This window comes from Suncus etruscus, chromosome 5 (genome assembly GCF_024139225.1).
Source record: "Suncus etruscus isolate mSunEtr1 chromosome 5, mSunEtr1.pri.cur, whole genome shotgun sequence".
NCBI lineage: Eukaryota > Metazoa > Chordata > Mammalia > Eulipotyphla > Soricidae > Suncus > Suncus etruscus.
Genome location: NC_064852.1, coordinates 36,939,329 through 36,962,864, shown reverse-complemented (window position 1 = coordinate 36,962,864; position 23,536 = coordinate 36,939,329). Strand labels below are relative to the sequence as shown.

The following is a 23,536-nucleotide window of genomic DNA, read 5'->3' as shown; positions in this document are numbered from 1 at the left end:
ATTCATATTTTCTCATAGTCTTTTTTAATCATCTGGTCATATTTGATTTATAGAAATATTAAAAAACCAGTAGGTTTTGAAATATGTACACTCTGATCATTTATCCAGCTTTCTAACTAAACAACATTTAAACCTTTAGAAAAATATAGTAGGTTTACATCTTTATTGTTTTGTTATTAATAAAAATGAACAATATTCAAACATTGATGTTTAATCATGAATATAAATTGATGAATAAGTACATGTTTTTGGACATGTTACCTTTTTAGTAATGAATATTTCACAATACTTCTCAAAATATATTTGAAAATTAATCAAAAGTATTGAAATGTTTTTGCAAGTTAGAGTGTTCATGTTTTATACTTACTGAATGTTTTGAATTTTTAATATACCTTTCATAGATTTAAAACTATATAGTTTCTTATCATTAAACAATCTTACCTTACCTATTTTCTTGATAAGACTGAAGTTTATTGAATAAAAGTTTACATTTGTAGGACCAAGGAGATAATACAATTGGTAAGCCATTTATTTTGCAACTGGCTCAGCTGGATTCGTCTCAGGAAATCCATATTGTTCCCTGAGCTTGCAACATGTGATCTCTGAGTATAGAACCCTGAGTAAGCACTGAATACCACCAGATGTGGCTCAAAGAAAAGGAATTGTTCACACCTCTGATAGTAATCTACTGTTTAAATTTAAATCTAGTGCTAAAATGAATGACTAATTTTAACATTTAATTTGACACTGAAGAGATGTAAAACTTTTAAATCTGTGTGAAAATTTTTGTATTCCTTCATTCAAATGCCAACTCACTTTACAAGTAAAAGTATTCATAAAATATCAGTAAGTAAAATCATAGTAGATTTACAATCACTCCATATAGTGGATAATAATTACATCTTAGACATAGAATTCCATAATTTTTAAAATGAAAGGTAGTAATGTATTAATAATTACTGATTAAGATTTAATGATTAATTTTATACATATGTAATTAAAATTAGATATTTTTTTTCTAAAAATAGTACTCAAGAGCAGGTTTGCATTAATTTTCATCTCATTGGTTGAATCAAAATAAATCTAAGTAAAACAAACTTTTCCAACCCTGAATTTTTTGAACTGGTAACAAAAACCTTTCCAGTCTTTGAGGTTGTCACAGCAATTATTCACATGAAGTTCTCTAGCAGTTGTATTTTTCAGCCCATCTAGGATTGAATATTTTAACTGGCAGTCTTCCAAGACTGAACATTAATCTTACCATCTCCTATTACAGTCCCTAATCAAGATATTCCAGGGGTGATTGCTCTAACACTGTTTGAAGACTACATCTACTGGACTGATGTGAAAACCAAGTCACTCAACCGTGCTCATAAAACCTCTGGAGCAGACAGACTCTCACTGATTAACTCATGGCATGCCATCACAGATATCCAGGTGTATCATTCTTATAGACAACCTGATGGTAATTATTATTTCCATGATTTCCATAAATGCATCAACATTTTTAGTAGCATTCCATTTTTATTTTATCCAATATTAATTGTAAATTTGGGCCAGAGATATAGTACATCAAATAGGGCTCATGCTGTGCATGCAGCTAACCTGGATTTTATTCCCAGTATTACATATGGTCTCCCTAGCACAGCCAGGAGTAATCCCTGAACATCACCTGGTGTGGCTCTCCAAAACAATATCGATGTTAAATGTAAATTTACTTTTAAGAAATATTATCATTTTAATTAATTAGCATAATCAGTACAAATTTAGCCAGTATCAAATATTGTTATGGAATTTAGCTAAAAGTTTAATAATGTTAAAATGTTTTAATATGCATATGAAATCTATTGTTCTCAGGTAATAATGTTTCTCATTAGAGAAGTAGAGTCTACAACTTGAAAAAGTTTATTTATACAGTAAAAATGCCTTTGGTTCTGGAATGTTGGTTGAATGGAACCATTTTAAGTAGTTTTAGAATTCTAAAAATGAGAAATATCTTGGATTTATTTAGATCTAAGTTTAATGCTAATTATTCCAGTTCTTAATGAATAAAGATTTGGTTGCTTTGATTAAAACATATATTTGGTCAAGGAATAAAAAAGCCAGTACTTTATAGGAGTTGGATCATTTATTTAATGATCTTTTATATATATATATCTAAAAATGTTTATCTTCATTCAGAATGCCTCTATTCTAAGTTTATTGTGGATAGACATTTCTATAAAGGTTATTATTTTTGGGGAAAATTGTACACAAAATATTTAGTAATAAAATAAATATTAATGACATTGAGTCAAATTTGTAACTATTCAAAATATATTGACAAACTGCAACCAAAACTTGAGAAGATTGTTCTATAAAAATGTAAATTATTAAGGTTTACTAGCCTCTGTCTAATCCCATTGCATTATTGACCTTCATTATCCTACTATTTGTTATTTATTTCTAATCTTTAGTATCCAAACATCTCTGTATGATCAATAATGGAGGATGTAGCCATCTGTGTCTTTTGGCTCCAGAAAAAACACATACTTGTGCTTGTCCCACAAACTTTTATCTTGCAAATGACAATAGGACTTGTTTATCCAACTGTACAGCCAGTCAGGTAAGTAAAGATCTATAAAATATTTTCTGGCATGTGGGAAATCTTTATAAATTATGGTTCTTCCTGCATTTAAATTTTTACATGAATCATTTATATAAAATGTAATTTTAAGTTATCATATGAAATGAGCCATTTATCTAGGGAGTGTCAAGAACAAAAAGGACAATATGTAATAATGATCATTTAAGAGTGACCTGAGAAACTAGAGCTACAGTTATAAAGGAAAAATATTCGTGTGGATAGAGAGATAGTACACTAGCAAGGGAACTTAACTTGAATATATCTGAACAAGTTTTTATCTGTTACACCACATATAGTAACCCTGAGCCTCTCCAAGAGTGATCCTTAAACTCAGAGCCAGGATTAAGTCCTGAGCACTTCTGGGTGTGGAAGAAGAAAAGGAATGAATGAAAGACATGGAAGGGAGGGAGATAGGAAGTTTTGTTGACTCTGTGGTTGATAGGAAGTTTTGTTGACTCTGGTTTGAGTATTCACCCCTTTAACACCAATAATGTATCTAAATTCTATTGACCCCTACCTTTCATTGCTTATCATATCACCTTCCTCTCTACTCTCTTTCTTTCCTTTACCTGCCTATTGGGAGCCAAGTTACTCTAGCCTTGACTCCTTTTAAACCACTGTATTCTCTCACATAATTATTCTAAATACCACATATAAGTGATATCCTATTTTTAACCTTGTTTTTGTCTTACTTAGTATGCTATTTTGTCTAGTTCTATTCATGTTATAGTGAATTGCATTATTTTATCATTCCTTATACCTATATACTATATATATATATACATACTATATAACTATATACTATTCAATTTTGTCTATGTACCACATATTTAAGATTCTGTTATCTGTCATTGTACATTTTGGTTGACTCCAAATCTTAGCTATTGTACTGAGTGCTGTAATGAATAATGGTGTGTGTGTGTGTGTGTTTGTGTGTGTGTGTGTATGGTGTGTGTATGGTGTGTGTATGCCAAGAATGTTTTCCTTTGTGGTTTTTGTTTTTGGGTCATACCTGGTAATACCTGGAAGTTCAGGTATTGCTCCTGACTCTGCACAAAAAAATCTCTCCTTGCTTGGGGGCCATATGGAATACTGGCGATTGAACCCAGGCCCTTCCTGGTTAGCCACATGTGAGGCAAATGCTCGATCACTGTGCTATGTGTTAATGTAATACAGTTAATATATTATTAATTATTTATATTCTATTTATATGAGTATCTCATCCCCTGTAATCATTCTTTGAGTTTGATGAATTTCTTCTCTAGTGCTTGCTTGCTTAATTTCTGATGCTACACTGCTGAGCATTGATTTTAGATCTTCAATTACCAGGATTTAGTAATGTTTTCACACAGAAGTGCTAGCACATCTACATGGTTTTGAGTACAGAGGATACAGGGACTTACGAGGAATCTAATTCCTGACCACGGGGTAGATACAATGGTGCAGACAGAATTTGGCATCTTCAGGCTTGCGGGCATGTGACTGTGTTAAGGTTTCAGTTTTCCACAAATCATATAACTAAGGCTTTTATATATGCATATATATAGTTTACACGAACAGAACTCACAAATAGCATTTCTGTATTGCACCTCTACCCAAACTCATACCTGAGTCAGTAATAGCATACAGACAATTGGTGAAAAGTGTCTAGATTTCTTAATTCAAAAATTATGTGATCTAAATAGTTACTTTATGAAACACCCTTTTTCTTTAAAAATAATTATTGACAATAAAGATGCCCCAGAGTGATTTTTTTCTACCTATATATCTGAGTTTTGATTTTTTATATTTAATTAAATATCAAACATTACACCAATTTGTTAAAAATGTAGGGTATCAAACTAATAGAAATCACATTAGGATTACAAATGAACATTTGATAAATATAAATTTAAATATAATTCTTGTAAACTTTTAATTTCTATTTTAATCATATTAATGTGAAAATTAAAAGTATATTTTAGATTGCTTTCCACATATTTAAAATAAGAACTTCTATTTCAACTAAATTTCACAGTGTGTGGAATTTATCTTCACTCTTGTATTCATTTAGTTTAGTTGACATATATTTAGTAGTTTCTTTATAGCTTTCTCATGTGTATAATAATTGCAATTTGCAATTTCTTTTATGAATGTTAGTCTTGGATGTTAGTCTTGTTAGTCTTTATAACTATAAAGAATGTTATATATTTATATTTAGCATTAATCTTTTTAATGTTACTGTACTTATGTACTTTAAAATATACACAAATAAAAAAGATATCTTCCTTGGAAAGTAATGAATAAAATATTTATTAGCATACAATGTAACATACATGTTTTACTTTGTCCTCACATTGTAAAGTCGTTTTGTATTCTTTTTGAAAATGAAATGACAAGGAACATCATTATGTCACATAATTTTTTATTGTCAGCATTTATTTATATCAGATAATGTCAATGAATTTGAAAGGAAACATTTTAGATATTTTTCCAAATCGTAATTATAAATAAATATATTCAGTAGAGTTTAATATTTTCTACTAATGTACTCTGAAAAAGAAGTAATGACTTCACATGTGTAATATACAATGAAGTTGCTTCCATTTAGCTCTTTCTTTTTTGAAGTAAAGACCAGATTTATTTGGAGGTACTGAGGAAGGGGAGGGAGCGGATGGGAAGAAAGAGAGAGTAAGAATAATGTGCTAAAGAGAGAGTTGGGCTCCATCACTGCAGATAGCGAGCACCAATGCAAAACCAATCATGAAATTACACATCTCAAGAGGGGAGACAGAGTAATATGTGCTCAGGTACTATGTACCCTGGCAACACCTCATTTATTTATATGCCTTTATTCTATCAAGGTAATGTTTCCCTCTGTTTACATCAGCAATAACCACAAGCAAAGTTAATCAAAGCAAATCATAACTGTTGGATATAGTGTTTGGTTCCTTATATTTGCTAGTGGAAAATAATACCTCCCCTTAAAAGTATGAAAAAATTACTAGGAATCAACTCTATTATGTGCCAACAAGTTGAATAAAGGCTAGAACCAAATTATTATTTGAAGTTAGTGAAAATTTTATGCAAACTGTTAGCTTTATAACTATATTTTTAGAAAATTTATCGAGATTATATGTGTTCTGTTAAAATTCTGGCAAAAAGCATGTTAGATAAATATCATCCCGCTTTTATTGATTTGTAGGAAAAACAGAATAACTTCTATATGAAAATAGTTTTGAAAATAATATCAGGCCAATGTGTTAAGTTCATAATAGGGTGAAATATGATTTCAATGAATTTTATTGTAGAGAAAAATTTTGTGGAGTTAGAATATTTTATAAAACTTTATTCCTTACTTTAGGTAATTATTTTGAAGGCATTGTGCTATATTCATAAATATAATATCTACAAACATTTTACAATTTTAGTAATATATTGTGAGGCCAAAGATATCCTCAGGACTTGCTCCTAACTCTGTTTATTGATCACTACTGAGAGTGCTCAGGAGACCACATGTTGTACTTGGGATCAAAGCCTCGTTAAAGATACCTTAAAGGCTGTGTTATCTAGGCCCTCTTTTATGGCCTTTTCCCCCAAATTTCACAAGTTTATCCTAAGCTATTCACAATTTTATAAAACACAAATTTGTAAACCACACAATATAAGTATTTTTCTCTCTAGTTAATCTCTACTTAATTAAAAACATTTTTATTAAGTTTCTCTTTTCTTAGGTATCTATTTCACTATATATGTTCAGTAAGTGTCAGATTGTTTCCTTATAACAGCTATCATTAGAAACAAGCATGTATTTCTGTTCTTTTTTTTAGTGAAATATTATAGATCATAAACATTGTTTGGATTTGATTTGACATTTATTACAGTATTAAGAAACTAAGTTTGAGTCTTAGAAGTCAATATTGCTTTTAATATAAAGGCAATAAAATTATCCTAATAATCATTTTAAAGTTAAATCATTTAATGGCACCTATTTCAGATAGATATGGTCTCTGTTTGAAAAATGAATTTATTTAGATTAGCTTTTTTAATCTTGTTAGATTAGATTTACCACTGGATATTGTAAAGAAAGAGGTAAGTTTAATGCCAGAGATTACTATGGAATGCATTCACTCATGTTATTTGATTTCTATGTAATTGGTCAGTACTTATTAGTAGAAATAATAAATCAGTGCTCTGTTTCAAGGAATGGATGTCAGATCAGTTTTCTGTCCTTATAAAAAAAAAAGTATATAAAATAAGCCTCTGAGTTTTTTCCTTAATAGCATCTCACCCATGTTCTAAATAGCAACTCATTATACATAGCTGAATAACATATCAACAAATTCTGACTTAATCTACCATATGATGGTATTTAAAAAGGCAGGGACTTTTAAAATATATATTCCCTTAATGTGCTGGAGAGAGCATAGCTGTACAACTCTTCCTGCATCTGGCTAAATTAGATTCATTCTCTGACACCCCATATAGTTACTATGCTGTCTTAGTTTGACTCCTAAGTGCAGAACCAGGAATAATTCCTGAAAACTCCAGAGTGTGGCCCCAGAAGAAAACAAAACCTTAAATATCAAACAAAAAATGCATTTCCCTAAATAATTGATGATTTACTTATTACTCATCAAGACTTATAAAGAGGTTAAAAGGAAAAATAAAACATATTAGTGTATAATATTTTAAAGAATAATTTTATAAAATTAATTTATTACAATATCCATAATTTTCTATTTTAAAAATATCTAATAGAAAAACAAATTTAATCTTATATTTGTTGCAGCTTTATTATAGCAACTTCTAATTTACCATCAGAGATTGTCTTCATTCATTAAGCATTATAAATATGTACAACTATATTGATCTCAACTACCTTAAGTTTTCACAGAGTAAATATTATAACTATGTAGGCAGCATATTTTGTGTTCAGAGAGTTCCATGAAATTGCATCATGTCACAGCTGGAGAGGATCTTCTAAATTATCTCCAGGTCCACTTGCGTAACTACAAAACAAAAGCTGAAAGATATTAATTGAATTATTTAAGATCTATAAGAAAATGCAATTAAATTAATTCAAAGTAACTAAATTATGTATAACATTAAATTCTAATATTCTGATCTGTTAGACCTATTCAGAGTTTAGCACACGTTTTCTTCAAAGTACCATATAAAATTATTTAAACTTGGTAGACCACATTTTCTCTGTAGTTATGATTTAATTCAGTCGTTTTGTTAACGCAGTTTTATACTGTATGTAAATAGATGAACTTGATTGTGCTGAGGAAACCTCAGGAGGCTTATCTGAACAATGTGCTTTCCCTAGTGGAACATTTTGCTTCGTGTTTTGCATTTATTTCCAACCGTAGTTTGCTCTGAGACCACCATAGTTCACGTTTCTGCCAAGGGAGTAGTAAGCTAGGTTGCTGTGCTCTGGAGACTTTTTAGATGTGAACTGTTCTTTCAAATTATTTTCTCTTCTTTTTAAAGTTTCGTTGCAAAACGGATAAATGTATTCCATTCTGGTGGAAATGTGACACTGTTGACGACTGTGGTGATGGATCAGATGAGCCTGATGACTGTCGTAAGTATACTAAGAATTTTGAATAAGACTTCCCTCCATCTCAGATGCAGACAACTGACAATGATCTAAAATATTACCTTGTGATATGTCTTTAAAATAGTTTTTTTATGTCAATCTTTAAAAATGCAATTAAATATTTTGGGTATGAGTCTGATAATTATTATATTCAAAAAGACACCCTCCAATTTTTCTTCCTCTAATGTTTGCTTTTTTAGTATAACTCATTGTTTTCATCATATATTTATTTATCTAGACATACTATCATGATTCACATTTGATATGTCCATAATAAATTGTAACCAAAAATGGAAAAATGTTTAAAATGCTTTGAAAAGACTAAAATCTAAAATCATTCTTTTTTCTTTTACCTTTTGGGTTTACTACACTTTGCTCAGGTAGCCTGATGTTTTTTCTAACCCAGTTGGTTTAATATGAGTACCCCATGGCCCTCAAGACCCAGAAACCACTGTGCTCTTTGCCAGGAATTATACTAGGGTTCCCTTGTATATTACATGCACCTTAACCTTCATACTATCCACCTGATCCCTAAAATATTTTCTTTAAGGGGTAGAATATTTTGAAAAAAAAATTGTCTAGTAAGTATTAACATATCGGGCATTCCTTAAGTCAGCTATTCTAATGTAAGCCTTTAAAATTGTTGTTGGGTGATTTAGTTTAGTTGCTTTAAAATAACTATCAAGGCTGTTACTTCTAGGACTCTCATGCTGTGCTTGTGGAAGTGACTTTGCTACTTTTCTTTTTCCTTAAATAAACACTTAATTTCAGCCCCAGTAGGATGCTTGCCTCATCTATGTTTTGAAATATATTCTTGAGAAGTAAGAGCCATATAGTACAGCAGGTATGACTCCTGACTTTCAGGGATGCTGACCTGGGATTGATTGGCATCCTATATGGTCCCTGGAGTCCAAAAAGTGATACCTAATGTGATGACAAGATAAGTCCTGAAAATTACTAGCTGTGACCCAAAAATAAAACAAATAGTTAAATATATGTTTGCTTTGAAAAAAGAACAAAAATGATAGGAAGTAACTACCATTTATGCCCTGATATCTCACTATAATTGGATAGTTTTGGTCGTACGTTTTTAGACATCTTTCAATATTGTCTTTACTTGGCAATGAGAAAGGCCTTCATAATTTACACTATGTTAAATACTTCTGTCAAATTTAACATGCTTCTAATCAGTCATGATTCTTAGATACTCCAGTGTAGAGTCACCATGCATTTGCCAGAGTTGAGTACAAGATCCTTAGGTTTGACACTTAAAAAAAAGTATACTACTAAAGTGAAAATTAACTATTTTCTACTAAAATGATTTGTACCATACAATTACAAAGCCATTTCAAATGTAGAATCTTGTTACTTACTTGCTTACTTAATCACTATAAATAATATTTAGTTGATATAATAAAACTGATACCATTATCATGTTCCCAAGATTTGTTGGGTTTTGTTATTATTTTGGTTTTAATTTTGTTTTGGTTTTGGACCCCATCTGGCAATGGTCAAGACATACTCTGCCTTTGTCCTCTGGGATCACTCATTTCTGTTTCAAAGGTCCATAAAGTATTTGGGAATCAAACCCGGATCTGCCTTATACAAGACAAACTTCCTATATGTTATACTTATGACTCAGCACCCAATTGTTTTGATGTTTTTTCAAGTTTCATAGCTTCTTCTTTTTTGAAATATAGTATTTATTTTTATTTATGTAAAGTGTATAGGTAGAAAATTTTAATTGGGGCCAGATAAGTAGTGCAGAAATGAGGATACATGCCTCACAAGAGCCTGACACTCTTTCAAAGTCACCACTCTGCTCTTTGCCTCATAGCACCAGTATAGTCCCAAAGATCACTGAGAAGCCACTCTTGGAAACTCTAGTGACCCATAGTCATGACCTTGGTCAGCACTTTAGGTTCTTAATAGTACTGCTAACCCTTTCACAAGCATAAACTATGCAGCTTAGAGGCTGTGCCTTTTGAGAACCACTTGGTAGGCCTCATCCAGTAAATAAGATGTAACTTTTTGCAGTACGTATACTGTTTTGTCTGAATGATTTAATTGTCTTATAAATATCAAAGAAATGATAAACAATATGGGTTAAGGGGTTGATATTCGTTCATTACCTAATTTCTCAGCAAAAAAGCACTTATGCTTGTTATATTAAATAAGAGAAATGCATTTTTCTAACTTATAAAGTAGTGATAATGTGTGTATTTACCTAATTCTAATATTATGATGGTTTTTCCTGCCAAGATTCACTAAGTCATTTTGAATGAAGTATCTCTATAATGATCTATATGTAATAGGAATGAATATTCTTATAAAATTATTATTTGCAGTTCTGAATAACATTTTAATCTAAGGTATGCTATAAGCATAATAATAATGAAAAATTCCTATAAATTTTTGGTTCCCAGAAAATCTGATTGTGAGAGAGAGCGCTAATCTAAGAGCCTCTGTTTAAACATTTTTTGTTTTTTTTAATATAATTTTTATTATGACTAAAGAGTGAATAACAAATCGTTCACAGTAGTATTTAAAGTACATAGTGACAATGAATCAGGGCCATTCTCACCACCAGGGTTATCCTCCTCCCTCCACCCCTTTTCCCAGCATGTGTCCCATATCTCCCCTTTGTCCTCAGTGTGCTAGTGAAACTGTTCCCCTCTGTATATAGCTTGTTGTAGATAGGGTATCGATTCGGTTGTTTACTTTCGGTTTGATGTTTAAGTCAGATCATTTTTTAATTCCACTCAATTTTCATATGGCTGTTTGGTCCTGGTACGGTTTATTTTTATTTTCCCCCACAATTCATGAGGTAAACAAGATGACTCGAGTTCTATGGTTCTACTGGGAGGGGACACAGAAAAAAAAGAGAAAAAAAGCAGCTACCAAAAGATAAAGAGCACCCAGCAGCAAAGAATCACCAAGTAATAAATAATAGCTACAAGAGTGAAAAAGGAAGAAAAAAAGAAAAATAACAGAAAAGAGAAGTAAAAAAGAAAAAAACAAGAAAAAAAATAAAAAAGGAGTGCTGGTGTGGCAAGGTTTTGTTGCCCCCCCCCCTTTTTTTTTTTGCATAGGCACATTAGTTATTGGGGAAATAAGAAAGGGAGTTCCCTTGGCCTAAGAGATTCAGGGTTTCTCCGCCCTTGAAGCATACTGTCATGGGAACGACTACTGGCTTCATACATGTTCATTATCTTTCCCCAAGGTCTTCTTTGTGGTTCCAGGAAACTTTCTGCTCAGTTGTAGATGATAAAATCAGTCCTCTGTAGCTAAAGATCTTGCTCTGTATTTGCTCTGGTCATAGGACAAGGTCTAGGATAGAGTCTTTATGGTTCTAGAAGTTCTGTTCCATCATTGTTGTTATAATCAGTTTTCTGTAATGAGTGGTCTTGGTTTATGCTCAGATCCCTAGGCCAAAGCCTAGGATAGAGTCTTCTTTATGGTTCCAAAAGTTCTGCTCAGTCTCTGTTATCAAAGCTGAGCCTCTGTGATTAGAGATCTTGATTTTTGTACAAATCTTAGGCTACAACCTAGGGTAGGGTTTTTCTTATTGATCCCAGGATAAGTTCTGTCCAGTCATGATTGTCAAATTCAGTCTTCTGTAGTTAGCACTCGTGGTTTTTGCACAGATCAAAGGACGACATGTCTTCTGAATTCCTCTTACCATTAGATGATGTGACAGGACATCAAGTTATCGTTTGTTCGTTGTATGTCATATCAGAACTGGTGCAAGTTGGTGCCAGAGCAGTGTTAGAGATTTCCCAGCAGATTGGTTCCTGGTGTTGTTGCAGGGAGCTGTATCAGTTCTACGTTTGGGATTTGGGGTTCGGGGTTGGAGGAACACTGTTCAATCTCATGGAGACTGAGTTGTATCCACATGACACATGTTCAGATGGGAGGCCCCCCTGTACTATAAAATGTATGAGTTCGTATCCCTAGAAGATAAGATCTTGTTTCTGTGTATATGGTTTCCCCTTTTTTACTGTGCCTATGCAAAAGCATATGGTGTCATATTGCATTGCTGGTGCTATTGTGGGTAAAAATGACAGGTTACAGTCTCTGTTCTCTGGTTTTGACCTGAACTTTTATCCCAGGTAAGACTTTTTCTTCTCGGTTTTCATACCAAGCTGCACCAATACATGTGAGGATAAAGAAAATATGTATATATATAAAATAGAACAAATAAATAAAGATGAATTTATAAAAGAAAAATAATTGAAGAAAAAAAGTGATGGAGGAGGCTACCTTTATATTTGGGAATAAACACCCCTAAGATACATTATTATAAATATATTGAACATACAAAGGCAATATAGGCCTCCCAGTTAGGTCTTTTGAGATATTCTTGTGGGGGGTGAAATCCAAGGCACTTTTTTTTTTTTATCACTCACCTTTGTCTTGAGTTTGAGACATGATTTGTAGCACTACGGGTTCAGGTAGTGTCCTTGAGCTGGGGTTCTTTCTGAAGCTGAAGCCAGTACCATCCAACAATCTACGTTTTGAGGGGGGCGAAAAGGGCCACATAGGATGAGTCAGCAGGCATGTTGGTTGTAGTTTCTTGCCCGGGCATGAAATGTGGGACTGAGAGGGTGTCTTTTTGTTTAGGAGCTGAGTGGTGGTTTGTTGGGGCAGGAGGTCGGGGCTGGTGCCTAATGAGTTAAGAACTGAGAGTAAAGAGGGTTAAATAAAGAGGGATAACTGATTAGGATTGGGTAGAAGGGATTCTGAAGTGAGTGGGGAGGTGTAATACATAAGCGAGGTTATATGCACTATAGAGATGGATTGTTTACAGTTTAGGTTTCACAATCAGAGAGAAGACCACTGTATAGAAACTCATACACGCATATAGACAGACTTTAGAAATCTATTCTAGTATTTTCCTCTGCATCTTTGGTATTCCATTTCCTTTCCTAGGAACAATCTAAAATTGTGAGCATTGTGGAGTGATGGTTAAAATGTATATTTTCTTTTTAACACCACACTAAACATCTATAAACATGGCTCATTATATTGAGAGTCAGAGTCATGAGAAAAATGACCCAGATAATAAACTACATAGAAATAAATTTTAAGTAGCTCTATCACCAAAATTTAGATATTTATAAAATACTAATGATACCTACACTTTCTCTGAAGAGGTTCCCGGATTTCTTTATTTTAGGTTCACACACTTAAAAAAAAGTTGCCACATTACATTTTAAAATATAGTGAGTGATAGCAGGAATTCTTGACATCACTTCTATATTATATATTCTATAATATTTTGATACACTGAAGATCATTCTAGAGCTATATTTGAAGGTCAGTTGGATTTCCTATTATTTCCCTGGAATTAAAATTTATTATTAACAATATACCATCTTGTAAAGTTTTTTGTAGTAAAGGAACACTAAAGGAATTCTACATATATGAATATATGAATTCAAAGGATATTGGAAATCAAGGCATTTATGACACAATAAAATTAAAAAGTCACATAGTTTAAATATTTAATGTGATAAGTCAGTGTCTAAATTTGAGATAAATGGCTTAATATTTAGAACTTACTTCTATGAAAGTCAAGTACTAAAACTGTTATTGGAATTTGTAATTAAAATTGTAATTATAAAAGAATAAATTACTTGCTAAACAAAATGTAAAATATATTAATTAGTATATGATTGACAAGTTTGAAATAATAACCTTCATTTTAATTTCAGTGTCAGTAATAATGATAATCTAGAAGAATAATTCCGTCAGTCAAAAAATAGGTTCATTTCTTTAATTTTGGCAAAGAATAATTTCTCAGACAACTTCACAATTCAATAAAAAATTTTCATATAAGTTTTAACTACTAAAGAAGTTTCCTTGCTGGAAAATAATTGGAAAGGCCAGTGACCTTCATATATTTTTCCAGTATAGTCTTTGTTATAAGGAGTATCATAGAAAATATAATTACAGACTTCTGATGAATTCTTAGTCTGGCACTTGAAACTTGCATATCTTTGTGTGAATTATTAATATCCACAAGACTTTGTTTTCTGATTGAAAAAATGATCCTGGAGATGCTGAGGTGAAAAAAAGGTCATGATGAGATTCAATTAATACTGTATTAGAAAACACTTGACCTGTCCCTGAAACAGAGTAAATGTCAAATTAATAATGCTTTTTAGCACTGCTCTATTATTTATATATAGAAAAAATATTTGAACCTCTAAAGTAACTTATAAAAATTCGATAAATAACATAAAATATTTACTTAATAAATGATAAACATATGTATTAATAGTATTAAAGAAGTAACTACCAATAAGTTACAAAATATTATTTATTCAATGATAAATATATGTATAAATAGTATTAGAGAAATAACTACCAATAAAACTAATTTTAACTGTGATAGCTAAAAGTCACAGTTGTGGTTGTGCAGCACAGATGGCCAAGTGGTAAAAAAGAAATGTTTTTCAAATGTTTTGGGGACACTATTACTATAAATAATAAATAAATAAAGTTCATTCTGTCATTTAAATTATCAGTAGATTTCCCCCATAATGTGAAGACCTTCTATGTGCCTTTGTGTGATTAATATTTATGTGTTTTTATTCCCTTCTTACTTATTTATGAAGCATAATCAGGGTATTTGAGTAACTCATAGTTTACCTGTGTATTTGAATCTGGATACAAAACATTCACGTCGTGTTATAATTTTTAATATAATAAATATTTTGCATATAAGAAGTGCTCGGTTTAAGAAATCTTAAGATAAGTTTGTTATTTTATGATTCCCATATTTTCCTTTACTAGCTGAATTTAAATGTCAACCAGGGAGATTTCAGTGTGGAACTGGTCTCTGTGCTTTGCCAGCATTCATTTGTGATGGAGAAAATGACTGCGGAGACAATTCTGATGAACTCAACTGTGGTATGTGATTAAGTTCTTGTCATATTTCATTAGATGTAAACATACATTTATTTTTGTTTGATTATGCCCCCACTCATTTAAATTCAGGCACAATTTTTATTTTAGGATTTTTGTTCTTTCTATCTTGTAGACACCCACGTCTGTCTCTCAGGTCAATTCAAGTGTACCAAGAACCAAAAATGTATCCCTATAAACCTCAGATGCAATGGTCAAAATGATTGTGGAGATGAAGAAGATGAAAAGGATTGTCGTAAGTTAACCTAACTGTTGCTTTATCTTACTCTTGACTTCAAATTGAAATTTGTCTAAGAATTATTAGATTCATTTCATTTAGACTACACAAAAATATAACAAAATTATGAGAAAATAATTCCAAATAGTTACTTATGATGTGATATGATATGATAAAATATGATAATTAATATTAAAATATTGGTATAACAATTATTCATATCATTCCTTAAAAAGTCAAAAAATATGTTTAATTATAGTGCTATCATTAAATTTATTTTTTAAAATCTATGTAAAGGATATATGTTTTCATTTTCTATTGCATCATTAGTTATTTAAAAATCAATTCCATTTTAACTAGAGAATGTCTTTGCCTCATGGAATTCATATTGAATACATAATAAATAGAAACTGGGGCAAAATTATACAATAAAATTATTTGTAAATTTATGAATAGGGGCCTGGAAGATATTTCAGTTTTAAAGTATCTTTCCTAAATCACAAGTTTATGGATTCAAACACAAATGTCACCACATGAACTGAGATGATTTCATCCAGATAGAGAGCTTGGAATGTTACTCCAAATTTAAAAATGGCCTAGGGTAAGAATGAGCTCTGAGCTTAATTATGGGTGTTGTAACAAACAGCCCATAAAGATGTCAGCTATACAGACAGGGTTACCTGTTGAGAGATTAAAAAATATAAGAAAAATAGGAAAAGAATAAAATCATATATCTTAAGAAAATATAAAAAAACACATATTTGTATACATCTATGTATTAAGTCTTGTTTAATCCTTATTTCTACTTTCTAACATACATAGAATGTGAAACTTTTTCCAAAATACACATTCATTTATGTAGGTGGACACAATACATAACATAGACACATGTATACACATCTATACAAACCACACAGCACATCCTGAATGATAAAGTACCTGTAAAGTTAAAGGATTTCAACAAATCTGCAATCCACATTTCTGTCATGCTGAAGTTTTATTTTAAAACTTTTATCAGTAAATAATGTGCAGTCATCCAGCAATTTGATTAAAATGGTGCATTCCGAATAAAGTCAGTACTACTTCTTTATGGTTAGACATTCTGGAAACCGATCCATTAAACTGACTGTTTTGTGATGCACTTTATAGTTTGAATTTGCTATTTGCCTCTTTCTGAAAAGAACCAACAAAAACTAAATATTTTTAAAAATCATTTTTTTCTCATTCACTAATACATTATGAGGTTAGTCTTTTATAAGTTTAAAAATGTATATTTGTTTAAGCCCTAATTTTTTTTTTTTCAGAAAAATAATGTGAATTCTCAAAATCTTTGTTTTCAAAACTAGTTTTACAATACCTAATCAGCTCTGGGTTGTTTGAAAATTTGGAAATAGAACAAATGTATTACTGCAGATTTTTTTTTGGCATTTTAATAAGGGTCAACGGATAGATTAGTACTTTCATATATATACTTATAATTATATATATGAAAGCTAAAAACCTTCCAATTTAGGGCCATGTAATTAAAGGAAATACATGTTCAATTGACTGTCTTAAATATTTGCCTAATTACTTTGAAAAAAGTTCTGTCCTTGGGCCAGAATAGGTAGGGCATTTGCTTTGCATGCATCTGACCCAGGTTCAAGTCTCAACATTCCATATGGTACTCTGAGCTTGCCAGGACTGATTTCTGAGCACAGTCAGGAGTTAATCCTGAGACCACCTGGTCTTCCCCCAAAACTAAACAAAACAAAACAAATTCTGTTCTTATCAGAAGATATATTTTAATAGTTGTTTTCCTCTTAAGCTGAAAACAGCTGTTCGCCAGACTATTTCCAATGTAAATCTACCAAACATTGCATTTCCAAGCTGTGGGTTTGTGATGAGGACCCAGACTGTGCAGATGCATCCGACGAGGCCAACTGTGGTAAGTGTTTTCTGACCACGTATTTTGTCACTTATAATTGTATCCTCATAGGAGATGACTACAAAGTAAGGGTTTGTTCACCACTAGGATGAAACGAAAGCCTTAACACTTTGTCTCTGTGTTCACTTTTCAAATGTTAATTTTTAGGAAGATGAAAGTGTGAGAATTGCTTATAAGTGGACTATTTTTAAAAGGGACATAAAAAATTAAGACAGAGTGATTTCTTCCAGTACTGCAACATTTAGCACTTAATAAAATGTTAACTGCAATTATTTTCATATCGCCGTATATTTCACTTTTATGCATAAATATTTATGGTTTTTCAAAATACACTTAATGATTTTTATTCGTTTAAAAAGATGACAAAAAAGGAAGAGATAAAAGCATCCTTTTTGTTTTAGTACATGATAGTAATCACTTAAGTTAGCATTGGTTACTGAGATAATATCTTCACTTAAATCAATTAGTTTAGAGATCCAAAGGGGGGTTAGGGTCTTGCCAGGTATTTTGACAGAGTTTGCCCGCTGTGGTCCTCCAAACCCACCAGAAGTGAACTTTGTCACAGAACTAGGAGTAGGCCCTTAGCACTACTTAGTATGACCCCTCAAATATAGAATAGTAAAATAACATTGCAAAACCCAAGGACACATCATTTTGCTTAAAACATTTGATTCGTTTTTGAAAATAATTCAAATAAAGATCACTTGTTCCATTATCATTCATCGTTCAACATTTATTAAATATTAGTTTAGACTACTTTGTAGATAAATAGACGAATCTTCCTATTACTTAGGAAAAACTTATCTCAGCTTGTTATTTTATTAGAAAAGGCAAATGTATCCTACCTAAAATAGAAATTGTATCATCAGAGAAAAGAATGATTGAGTGAATTTACTAGAATTTACTAGTTACTCTTAAGAATATATATAAAAAATATGGAGATAATAATAATGTTTATGGTCCTTTGAAATTCTATTTAAGTGGAATAACATCCCTGAATGTCAGGTATACTTACTAACAATCATTTTCTCAATTGTTTTCCCAAATATTCTCTATATTTAGAACATGCAACTAGTATAGTTTATCACAATACCATGTCTTTCAAAAATCCTAGGGACAGCAGATAGAAAAGATGAGCTCTATCATCAAGGAAAAAAGTTTACCTTCTGAAAAAAGCTTAACAAGACTATTTATCATAGAAACTCCTAAAGGAAGGACTATTAAAGCAATGAAATAAGTTATACGATTTCTAGTTTTCCAAAGAAATTTTACATATTTACTTGTCTAAACTGTAAGTATATGCAATAGCTAAATATTGAATGATCATACATAATCATATGTTGAATACATAGATCATGACAGAGAAATGCCATTAGAATACTGTTATTGTTTTTAATATGAGAACTGTCAGGAATTGGTAATACTCAGATCTCAAGGAACAATTTAGAGTAAACTCTGATCTTTGCCGGGTGTAACTCCCCCCCAAAAAAGATGAACGTTAGTGCTTTATTTCGATTTAACCATCTGGCCAATTGTTCAGTTCCTTATCAGTAGTTTGTGTCTTGATCTACTCATAGATAAAATACAATGTTATACTTTAGTTGCTCACAGAAAGGGTATTGTCACAGCATCTAAACAATAAGATTCTGCATGCTAAGTAGCTTCTTCACTTTCTTAATTCTAGAGAGCCCATTGAAGTTTGGCTGAGAAGAAAGTGTGTCACAAATTTGCACAAAGTTGGACTGATTTTATTGCAATCCAAAAACTACCATTTTTTCTCATTGGGAATTAGGTTTTTTAAATAATTAAAATACATAGATATCAAATAATATTCATAACCTATTTGTTCTTTGAAATTATTATGGTTTTAGCAGACTTATGAAACATTTGCTTTTATTACCCTTTATATATCAGTTACCAAAACTAAGAGGAATGACTTAATATTATCTGTCTGATTCATTTCTTGGATTTAATGTTTTTCTGATATTTTTTCTTACATACTTTGTTATGATATATATATTGTGTTAGTTACTCTTACTAAGATCACTATCAATACATATAATAAAATCTTGTTCATATTCTGTAAATGGCATGGTTAAAATTTGAGTATCTCAGTTAATCTCTTTATTTTTCATACTTTATTATTAAGGAAAACACAGGTGAAGAAGAACATATATACTATTGCGAAAGGTAGAACTAAAACTAGAATCTGCAGCTATATATCAGCAAATAGTGTGTTTTAAAGCTTACAAGACACATTATCAATTTTACCAGTATAAGAGAAATGTTATTTGACTTCTTTATTAGATTATATAGCATGTTTTCTGCCATAATAAGCACTGTAGATTCTTAGGCCTTTATATTTTACTATACATATATAAAGTGAAAATAAGATAAAGGCTTAATCTTTGATCTCCCATTAGACAATTATAAATTATATTCTAACTAGTTGCTCATTTGATTTATAAACAATTTTTATCTATCAATTTTGTTGATATCACATAATTTACTATATGTAAATGAAAGTTATTTGTATGCAGTTTCTAACCCCAGACCCACCACCAGGTGCCTCCGTCTGTCCACCAAGGCCACCTTACCCCTCATGTACATAAAATCATACATCACACACACACACACACACACACACACGCGCGCGTGCACACACACACACATCACACACACACAAACAGCAAGCAATCTGGCAATCTTAGTTTTGTAGACTGCAACTCCAATTCTGTTGCTTTGGTCTTTATAGTTATTTTACTATATTTTTAATAACATATGTGGAAGAAGTGATTTTGTGTCCCTCTACTCTGACTTGCTTCATTAAGCATTATAACCTCTAGTCTCATCCATGTTGTTCCATAGTTTCTTTAATAGTTAAGACTGAGTAGCATTCCACTGTGTATATATACCAGTTTCTTTACCCAAACATCTGTTGTTAGGCAGTTGAGTTGTTTCCAGACATAATCTCTTGTGATTAGAACTACAATGTATACAAAGGCACAAGTATCTTTATAAAATATTAAAATTTGTTTAAGATAATACTACATAGCATTCCTACTCTTTGTATGAATTGGGACACAACCAACAGTACTGGTAGGCCCTGTTGCTCATCCAATGTTACTCCACTGGTGCTTCTGGTCTGAAGGTTCAGTGCTCAGAGTCCAGAGCTATGGTTCACTTAAGGGGATAGTACTGGGACCACAGGAAGAAGAGTGGAAACTCTTCTGCCTAGATCCTAAAATGTGAGGTTTTTACATACAGACTTGTATTCCCCACCTTTGAGATAAATACTATCACATTTTTTGAAAGAGTTGCAAGGTCAACTTTTTCTTATTGGTTCAGTTTTCAATAAATATAGAAATCCTTGGGTTTATGTTAATTAAATAAATGTTCTCACTTAATGTATGATGGTTTTCTTTTTTTTTTTTTTTTTTTTTTTTGGTTTTTGGGCCACACCCGGTAACGCTCAGGGGTTACTCCTGGCTATGTGCTCAGAAGTTGCTCCTGGCTTGGGGGACCATATGGGACACTGGGGGATCGAACCGCGGTCCATCCAAGGCTAGCGCAGGCAAGGCAGGCACCTTACCTTTAGCGCCACCGCCCGGCCCCCATGATGGTTTTCTTGACTCTGAAAGAAATAGAAGACATCTTAAAAGTTAAACTATAAAACTGAATTATTTTATTTGGCCTGAATGTATGTGTTTCTTTGTGCATGCGACTAAATCCTGCTGAGAATAAGAGGTTTGTTTCACTAGTCAAAGGTGCTAATGTTCTCACAATTTAACAATGTTTTGAATAGAGGTTAAAGGAGCTGCACTTAAGTCACTAAATTTTATATGTTGAATATTTTGGTTGTAACCCATATGTATTTTAATTATTTGCTGTCCTTTCTTTAGGCAGTACTGAGTCTAGCAGTGAGTAGTGCCATTCTTGACTTTAATGAATTTAATCTGATTTCACAAACCAATATTTGGATTAATGACTTTATATTTGAGTTCTTTTTTATTCTAAAGTTCTAGCATTGAAACTATTTGTGACTTGGCATATTCTAAATGAATTACTTTATTCTGACTGATTTAGATTGTCTAACTAAAAATAGTGGCTTGAGAAGAGAGAGAAGCAGTAAACAGAAATCTAATGAGAACCAATAGATTAATTTAATTCAAATACAATTATCATATATACAGGAAATTAACATATCTGTAATGTGATATCAACTTTAAAATATTTAGATTTTACATTTGCAATAATGCCACATTGATTGATTAACTGAGTGTATTTATTGAAATCTTATAGGTACTTGTCATATAACAATTGTCAATGTATAAAATTTAATGCTAATCTAAATTTTAAGAGGTCCATAAAACCCAATTTGAATAGACATAAATTAAATATGGCTTAGTAGTTCATGACCAATAATGTAATCTCTTGAGACATTAGGTATAAATGTACAAAATGAATTAACTATGTAATTTTCTATCTAATTATATCCAGCATTAGAGAGAGCTTAATTTATGAGTCTGTACAAGCTAGCTACATCCAGACATTTAGATTTAAAATCACAAATAAGTTTAAAAATGCTTTCTAGTCTGATTTCTTTTATTTTATTTATTTTTTAAACAACTTTATTACATACATAATTGTGTTTGGGTTTCAGTCATGTAAAGAACACTACCCATCACCAGTGCAACATTCCCATCACCAATATCCCAAATCTCCCTCCTCCCCACCCAACCCCCGCCTGTACTCTAGACAGGCTTTCTATTTCCCTCGTACATTCTCATTATTAGGATAGTTCAAAACGTAGTTATTTCTCTAACTAAATTCATCCCTGTTTGTGGTGAGCTTCATGAGGTGAGCTGTAACTTCCAGCTCATTTCTCTTTTGTGTCTGAAAGTTATTATTGCAAGAATGTCTTTAATTTTTCTTAAAACCCATAGATGATTAAGACCATTTTGCGTCTCTCTCTCTCTCTCTCTCTCTCTCTCTCTGACTTATTTCACCCAGCATAATAGATTCCATGTACATCCATGTATAGGAAAATTTCATGACTTCATCTCTCCTCACAGCTGCATAATATGCCATTGTGTATATGTACCACAGTTTCTTTAGCCATTTGTCTGTTGAAGGGCATCTTGGCTGTTTCCAGAGTCTTGCTATGGTAAATAGTGCTGCAATGAATATAGGTGTAAGGAAGGGATTTTTGTATTAGGCTAGTCTGATTTCTATGTAAATAAATAATTAATTCTACCACTCTTCTATCCAGAATGATGAAAACAAGATAGTTGTGACCTTTGGGTTGTGTATGTGTTGCTAATAGTTATTATATAAATTTATTTTATTTGCTTAAAGGTATTTAAGATTTTTTCATCTATGCTAAAACATTTAAAATGCATGTATACACATTTTTATTAGCAGTGCCTTAAAAGGTATTTGTAATTTATGAATCTTGCTATTGGCCAAATGTTGGCTTTAAATACTGGCCCCAAAATAAGAATTACCTAGTTGTAGCAATTCCAGCAATTTCGTTCAAGGTCTCAGCTTCAAATATATGTTAACTACGTTTTAAGAAATATGGATATATTCCCTTACAGAGTTGTACCAGATTCAAATCTCCATTATTTTTATACAGTGGGATCTCCCACAGTGTGATTCTCAAAAGTTGTTTTTATAATCTATCTTTCCATTAATTTCAGGTTCTGGCTTATAATTTAGATGCACAGTTCTATAGATGCCTGCAAAGCATTTCTGTTTTTCTAATTTCTATAACTACCTAGAACTCCATATCATCTCTGTAATCTCAATTGTTCTCTCCTGAAAGCACTCTCTTGCCACATTGCTTCCCTCTGTGGACTCTGTTTCTATTTTCTTCTACCATATTTATTTTCTCTAAACTCTGTCATTAAAAATAAGCTTAATTATAAGAATGTATGCCATTTATAGCTTTGAGAACTGTATTGGCTTTATGAATACATTTAACATTTCAATGTATTAAGCCAAAAAATTAAACAAAATAAGCCAGAAATAGAACTGATCAAAGTGTACTATTATTTTCTGTTAAATGTCTATGGGGGGAATTTAAAGCTAGATTCATGCAATGAGAAACTAAAACCTTTTTATTATATTAATTTTAATTAAAATTTACATTAAAATTTTATATTATAAATTAATATAAGCAGTTGGACTCTTACAGAAATTTTAAAAAATATTCTCATCTCTATAAGAAAAACTGAGAGCCCACAA

General features: G+C 31.5%; 1 protein-coding gene across 1 annotated transcript in view; it reads left to right on the top strand.

Moving 5' to 3' along the window:
* Positions 1 to 23,536, top strand: part of LRP1B (LDL receptor related protein 1B) — a 1,191,264-nt gene that overhangs the window by 970,902 nt on the left and 196,826 nt on the right. Inside the window, 6 exon segments of the mRNA XM_049772845.1 lie at positions 1,277 to 1,465; positions 2,457 to 2,605; positions 8,102 to 8,195; positions 15,012 to 15,128; positions 15,259 to 15,378; positions 17,168 to 17,287. Coding sequence (XP_049628802.1) covers positions 1,277 to 1,465; positions 2,457 to 2,605; positions 8,102 to 8,195; positions 15,012 to 15,128; positions 15,259 to 15,378; positions 17,168 to 17,287 — 789 coding nt within the window.